The sequence below is a fragment of the Cyprinodon tularosa genome, unplaced genomic scaffold, assembly GCF_016077235.1.
Source record: "Cyprinodon tularosa strain WSP-4 unplaced genomic scaffold, ASM1607723v1 ctg124, whole genome shotgun sequence".
Taxonomy (NCBI): domain Eukaryota; kingdom Metazoa; phylum Chordata; class Actinopteri; order Cyprinodontiformes; family Cyprinodontidae; genus Cyprinodon; species Cyprinodon tularosa.
Genome location: NW_024038048.1, coordinates 2,714,321 through 2,721,754, shown reverse-complemented (window position 1 = coordinate 2,721,754; position 7,434 = coordinate 2,714,321). Strand labels below are relative to the sequence as shown.

The following is a 7,434-nucleotide window of genomic DNA, read 5'->3' as shown; positions in this document are numbered from 1 at the left end:
GTTATTTAAGGAGGTATTCCCTTTGATCTCCTCCTCCATTTTAGATGTGATTAATCTATCTCTGTTACAGGGATATGTACCTAAAGCTTTTAAGGTTGCTGTAATTAAACCTCTGCTTAAGAAACCGTCTCTTGACCCAGATGACTTGGTCAATTATAGACCTATATCCAATCTTCCTTTCTTATCCAAAATTCTTGAGAAAGTAGTTGCCAAACAAGTTTGCGATCACTTACACCATAATGAACTTTTTGAAGAGTTTCAGTCTGGCTTTAGAGCTCATCATAGCACTGAAACAGCTCTGGTGAAAGTCACTAATGATATTCTCATGGCCTCAGATAATGGACTTGTATCTGTGCTCGTCCTGTTGGATCTTAGTGCTGCATTTGATACAGTTGACCATAATATTCTTTTAGAAAGACTTGAATATTTTGTTGGAATTAAAGGAACAGCACTAGACTGGTTTAAATCTTATCTATCTGATCGAATTCAGTTTGTTCATGTTAATGATAAATCTTCAACATTCTCAAAGGTTACCTGTGGAGTACCACAGGGATCAGTGCTAGGACCAATTCTCTTTACTTTATACATGCTCCCAATTGGTAGAATTATTAGACAGCATTGGATTAATTTCCACTGTTATGCTGATGATACCCAGCTATATCTGTCTATAAATCCAGATGAAGCTAACCCATTACATAGATTACAGGCATGTTTTGAAGACATAAAAACCTGGATGACTCTTAACTTTCTGCTTCTGAATGCAGACAAAACAGAAGTTATAGTCTTTGGACCAGAGTCTCTGAAAAAGAAGTTGATTAGTCAGTCACTTCATTTTGATGGGATTAAACTGATTTCAGATAATAAAGTAAAAAATCTTGGTGTTATTTTTGATCAGGACCTGTCATTTAAATCCCATATCAAAGAGGTTTCTAGAATTTCCTTCTTTCATCTGAGGAACATTGCAAAAATTAGAAATCTCCTGTCCAGGGGTGATGCTGAGAAACTAGTCCATGCATTTGTTACTTCAAGGCTGGACTATTGTAATTCTTTACTATCAGGAAGTCCACAAACTATAGTTAAAAGCCTTCAGCTGATCCAAAATGCTGCAGCCAGAGTTCTGATGAAAATTAAAAAGCGAGATCACATCTCTCCTATCCTGGCTTCTCTTCATTGGCTTCCTGTTAAATCAAGAATTGAATTTAAAATCCTCCTTCTCACATATAAAGCCTTAAATGGCCAAGCTCCATCTGATATCAGAGATCTGATTGTTCCTTATGTTCCTAACAGAGCACTTCGCTCTAAATCTGCAGGTTTACTAGTGGTTACTAGAATTTCTAAAATTAGAATGGGAGGCAGATCTTTTAGTTATCAGGCTCCTCTCCTGTGAAACCAACTACCAATTTTAGTCCGTGAGGCAGACACCCTGTCTACTCTTAAGACTAGGCTTAAAACTTTCCTTTTTGATAAAGCTTATAGTTAGGGTGGCTCAGGTTATCCTGAGCTATCTCTATAGTTATGCTGCTATAGGCTTAGACTTCTGGAGGACATAGAGACCCCCATTTCATCATTCTGCTTCATTCTCTCTCTATTTTCCCACTCTGCAGAATATGTTAGTTCAATCTCTAACGTTATGCTCTATCTGCTTTTCCTCAGAGTAGCTTTGCCTCGTCTGTTCCTGTTTGGCTGTGACGTCATCCTGGAAAGAAACATCAGCTGTGCTGCTTCCATCAACACCCTTGTTTATAGATATTGGAGATCGGCCTGTTTTCCAGTGTCCTGTTTCTCTGACTGTGACTGGCTGGATGTGCTCTCTTCGTCCTCTGGCATGGGAGCTGGCTCGGAGCTTGTCTGCCTGGCTGTGTGTTTCCTGGACGGGGCCGCCTTTAATAGCTGCTTTTTGTGTCTCTGCTTCTGTCTCCTTGAACCCCAGTCGGCCTCAGCAGATGGCTGCTCACACTGAGCCTGGTTCTGCTGGAGGTTTCTTCCTGTTAAAAGGGAGTTTTTCCTCTCCACTGTCGCTACAAGCATGCTTAGTGTGAGGGATTGTATTTGAGTCAATGAGTCATTGCAATCAACTGGTTTTCCTTAGATAGAAAACTTTGTATCAATTTGACTGTATGATCTGGTTGAACTGTAAAGTGCCTTGAGATGACATGTGTTGTGAATTTGGCGCTATATAAATAAACTGAATTGAATTGAATTAGGGTTATGGCAAGGAGGCCTTTCAGGTGGAAACATGAAAAAGGCTAGTCTGCAAATATAACAAGAGTTTTACTGTCATAATGCCTATGGAGATTTTATTTTATAGATTACTCCTGACACATCTAAATAAAATCAGGGCTTTCTATTTTAAATTAATGCCACTTTTGCAACATTTGCTTATTTTCTGTCTTCACCAATCACAGACAAACAATGTAGTTTTAGACCTAAACCTTTTATGCATAATTGTTAAATGTAATTTTATAAATAAATGATACCACCAGATGGTACCAAGTGATTGCTTTGGATTTGTTCCTCATGATCTCACAAATGAAAACTGTGTGTTTACGATGATTACTCCAAATGCTTCCAGTGGTGGGCCTCCAAAAAATGTTAGGTTATAAACTGACATTATCTTCAGGACTTTCTCAAAACGTTACTAGCAAAGTAGTGTCAGTCTATGTAAATGTCTACTTTTAAAGACTGAGCCATCCAGGGCAGGATGAATCCAAAAAGCAACAAAACGTTTTTAGATATAAGAAATTAAGTCCATGTTTTTTTGTTGTTTATTCCAAACTTTTTGGGTTTTATCTCTATTTCTGTTATTGACCAAATAGAAATAATGCTGGTAACCATATTATTTCTTAAAATATGAATTTTTTTGTCTGTTTTGACATTAGACGGTGACCTAAAAATGTTTCTGGGTCTTTTTATGCAGCAGTTTCGGTCTGAGACAAAAGAGTGAAACCAGATCTGGATCCTTTGTCCAACTTTGAAAAGGCTAAAAGGCTTCCCACTACAGTGGGATCATCCAATTACACCAGCATGTTTCTTCTTTTAGTTATACAAATATTCTGACTCTGTCTTTTTTTTTTAAGTCAAATGTGGTTTAGCAGTTTCAAAATGACATCTGATAACAAATATTAATGTTTTTTTATCTATTCTATAAACTGCTGGAAGGGGGTTGGTTTTAATACATGAGAAAAGCACTTTTACTGCAAAAATTATCTAAAAATGTGAGAAAATTTCTTAAGATACAAATATTTGTAAGTATTTACCCTTAATTTTAGAATGTAAATAACATGATCTGACATGTAATGAGTATTTTTACACTTAAATAAGATAATTGCATATTATGCACTTGAAAAAAGAGACTGAGGTTGATTTTTCTTGTTTTTAATGTAAATTGTCTTATTCCATTGGCAAAATGTCTGTCTAATTTAAAAACATTTTGAAAAAAACTGAATTATCATGCAATTCTTTGCAGAGTTGTACGTGTTTGTTTACAACCACAATTTTCACACTCGTCTAAATTAGTTTTGCTGTCCTGTCATGTTAAGATTTAAAAACTGCTTTATCATTTTGTTTTTAAATAGTACAATAAACCATAAAAATATCCCCAGACCCATGTTCTTGCCTAATTGTAAAAGCTAATGCGAGGCAATTGTGTTACGTTCAAATAAGAGCAGCAGTTAATATTTTTGCCAACATGCAAAAAAAAAACACCACAAGGTTCAAAGCGAACATTTGCACACCCCATCAAGACTGTGGAACATGGTGGAGGCAGAACCATGCTGTGGGGATGCTATCATTCAGTAGGTTGAATTTTTAGTTTTAATGTAATATAATAAGAAAGGTTGAAGGTATAGTAATAGGGTTCGGTATTTTGGCCAAAGTCCTGAATCCATTCGATTTAGATTCATACAGTTCTAAATCGATTCAACTCGATTCAATCTGTTTTTACAATAATGAATAATGGATCAACTGTGTTTCAAAATGCTCATGTCTGTTATTTTTTCATGTCGTATTAAACACAAATTGCAAACTTGTAAATCAGACAGTTTAAACTTAAGATGTGAACAAAACTTTCTTAGAAGAGTAAACTTGTTTGTGAAAAGTGAAAAAGTGAAGCCTCACACGCGCAAGCAGACGTGACACAGCGGGGAAACAGCAGACATGCATGAGCTGCATAATCTTCTTTGCACAAACCGTATTTGCAGCATTGTCTGTAACAACTACAGGGTGTTTGCTGGAAGGCCCCCATTTGTTAATGTTTGCATAAAAAAAATTTGCAGCTGTCTGGCTCGAAGTAATCTTGTTGGACTGTAGCACGAGATGCGAGGCGCCACTCATTATCAGTGTAATGGGAAGTCACCTTGATGTCACATATCCAGCACATTATCTGTAGCTGTTTTAAATCCAAAATGGTTCCAGACATCAGACTTCAGTTGGGACAGCTTGCTGAGCGGTGTGTTACTTGGGTCGGCATTTGCACACTCATTTGAATGTAAACGTCAAGCGTGTCACTATAAAACTAATCGATCTCATTGCCTACACATCAATTTTGCAAAAATGTAAAGGAATCAATCCAAAATCGATTAAATCAATTGTTTTAGACAGTCTTATATAGTAATAGATATTTGAGGCATTTCTGTAGTAAAATATAAAATATTTTTGAAAGGATTCATTTGACTTAGTTTGAATAAAACATAAATAAATACCATAAGTTAAACTGTTTATTTATAATTTGGATCATTAATGATAAGTAATAAAAGGATGTAAGTCTTTCAAACAGAAAAACGTTGGTTAAGCAACAGATGTTGGAGAATCATCAGCAGCTGTTTGTGGCTCTAATTGGTTCATTAAGTTTGCAGAAAGCAGAGGCTGGAGTCTGTCAGTCAGAGCGGTTATTAATAGCTGAAATGAAGGGAGGAGAGTCAGAGCAGAGCCTCTCTGCTCCGTCATGAAACATTTCACAGGCTGAACTCTGAAACTTTGCTCTCTGATGATGGATAATGTTTCCGTTGTTAGAAGCTTTACTCTCACAGGGATAAATGAGACGATGGACTACAGAGGTGCAATCTTCTCGCTCTCTTTGGTGTATTACTGTGTGATTTTATTCTTAAATATCTCCCTGGTTGTCCTTATTGTGTGGGATGAAAACCTGCATGAACCCATGTATGTTTTACTGTGCTGTGTTTGCATTAACGCAGTTTATGGCACCACTGGTTTCTATCCTAAATTCCTGTTAGACCTGCTGTCGATTGCTCAGGAAATCTCCTACGAGTGGTGCCTCTTCCAAGCTTTTGTCATGTACTCCTTCGCCTGCTGCGAGCTGTCCATCCTGGCCGTCATGGCCTACGACAGGTACCTGGCCATCTGTCGCCCCCTGCACTACCGCTTGTTGATGACCAAGAGGAGGCTCTCTCAGCTGGTGAGTTTCTCCTGGCTAACTCCTTTCTGCATATTCTCCATCAGTATTCTGCTCACATCCAGACTGGAGCTGTGCAGCCTGAAGATTCAGAGACTCCTCTGTGTGAACTGGATCATCGTTCAGCTGGCCTGCCCAGGCAGCAACACCCTCTCAAACAGCATCGTCTCATATGCCACAATTTTCATCTATGTGTCTCATGGCTTTTTCATCATCTGGACTTACATGCACCTCATCAGAACGTGTGCAGCCTCCAAAGACGACAGGGTGAAGTTCATGCAGACGTGCTTGCCTCATTTGATCTCTCTGATCACTTTCCTCACTGTGATTGTGTTCGATTTGATGTATATGAGGTTCGGCTCTGCAGGTTTGCCTCAAAGCCTTCAAAACTTCATCGCCATAGAGTTTCTTGTCTTCCCCCCGATGATGAACCCTTTGATATATGGATTTAAATTGACCAAAATACGCAACAGGGTCCTGAGTTTGATTTATCTGAGAGGACGATGAAGAAGAGAAGGATTCAGTTTGTGTATTTATGGTGTCATTTGAAAGTTTTTTTCTTTACATCGTTAATATAAGCCATCCGGATTGTATATATGACACCTCAAATCTCTGTGCTACTCCCTTGTATTTTTTATTTGTTTTTTATTGTGTGTGATACATGTACACTTGCACCTTAATCCTTATTTATCTTGATTTACTGTATATATATAGTTTATTCTTAATGCACCTTTTTCCTCCTTGTTTGCACCTTCTTCTTTAACTTCTATGCCAATATGTGACCAGTAAATTTCTCAGCTGTGAGATCAATAAAGCTAATCTAATCTAATCTAATCTAATCTAATTTGTGCTGAAGATTTGTAGTCAACACACGTAGGATGTTTGTCACAAAATAATGTAAAAAGTGACCTAATGAAGATTTCTGGGCTTAATAACAGAGTAAACTAATAAATGGACAACAACCACGAGGCGTAAAGGTAAAAGTCCTGACTTTTTCTTTGTTTCTGTGTGTTTTTCTTATAAATTAGTCGTTAAAATTTTGCCATATTAACTGTGTTCACATTAATGTTCTCTTTGCATTTCTTAGGGAACAAACTACAGCTGCTGAGGTTCAATACCTTTCAAAATAATGCATAATTCTTCCACCCCTTAAAAACTTTTTTGTTTTAAACTTGATTGAGAAAAATCAATGCCTTATAACTGAAGTGGAAGAAAAAAAAAAATCGAAATAAGGTTTCTGTGTTCATTTTTCCAGCCTTTACTTGGTAGAACCATCTTTTCCTGCAGCTGTGAGCGCTTTGGGGTACAATTATTCAGACAAACTAAAATTCTGACCTTTTTGACAGAGATCATCTGCGAACATCATTTGTTCTTTTAAATCTTTGCAAAATCCCTTAACTAAAGCTCATTTTAGCACCTTGTGATTAGCTGTATTAATTTGCCTTGTGGCTTAACAAATACTCATTAATCTGATGTGATCGGAGCAAAGAATAAATATTGAATTTTCTTTCTTTAATCCAACATTCATGTCCATTAATGCCAGATGTTTAAGATGTAAGGCGGACTTGTCAGGAGTTGAATCTGTTACGCTCAGAGAAAATTTAGACATGAGGAAACACTTTTAAGGGGTAAAAGCGTTAAAGGGGCTTGTTAACTCTATGTGCTTCATTTTTATAAAAAGTGAATCCTTTTTGTGTCGTTCTACAGCTTTGCAATGGTGTATTTCTTTGTGTTGGTGTTTTGCAGCAAAAAATACCAATAAGATACACTGAGCAAAATGTTCAAAATGTAAAGGGGTGTGAGTATTTTAGCAGGGTGCCGTATTTGTGTTTAATTTGAGTAAAAAAAAAAAATTGGTTCTCTTTTATCCTAATTTTATCTGCGATATGAAGATCAACTTCATCATTTCTTGATACTGCTGTGAGGCCGTCAATCCAGGTTAGGTCTCGTTAGTGAAAATTCAAAGTAATACCAGTATTTAGAATTAAAACAAATTAATTCTTTATTAATAATCTACTGTACTG

The 7,434-nt window shown here is 36.9% G+C and overlaps 1 protein-coding gene across 1 annotated transcript; it reads left to right on the top strand.

The window, feature by feature from the left end:
* The first annotated feature begins 4,936 nt into the window (after window positions 1–4,936).
* LOC119777525 (olfactory receptor 52K1-like) lies at window positions 4,937–6,058 on the top strand. Its single transcript, XM_038276429.1, has 2 exons — window positions 4,937–5,054; window positions 5,232–6,058. Exons 1-2 carry the CDS (start codon window positions 4,985–4,987, stop codon window positions 5,915–5,917), a joined length of 756 nt encoding a protein of 251 aa, XP_038132357.1. The 5' UTR covers window positions 4,937–4,984; the 3' UTR covers window positions 5,918–6,058.
* The last annotated feature ends 1,376 nt before the right edge of the window (window positions 6,059–7,434 follow it).

Excerpts from the sequence above, each read along its gene's own strand:
- LOC119777525 (XM_038276429.1), top strand. The coding sequence starts at position 4,985 with ATGATGGATAATGTTTCCGTTGTTAGAAGCTTTACTCTCACAGGGATA. Across the intron at positions 5,055-5,231 it reads TGAGACGATGGACTACAGAG|ACCTGCTGTCGATTGCTCAG; the intron begins GTGCAATCTTCT and ends AATTCCTGTTAG.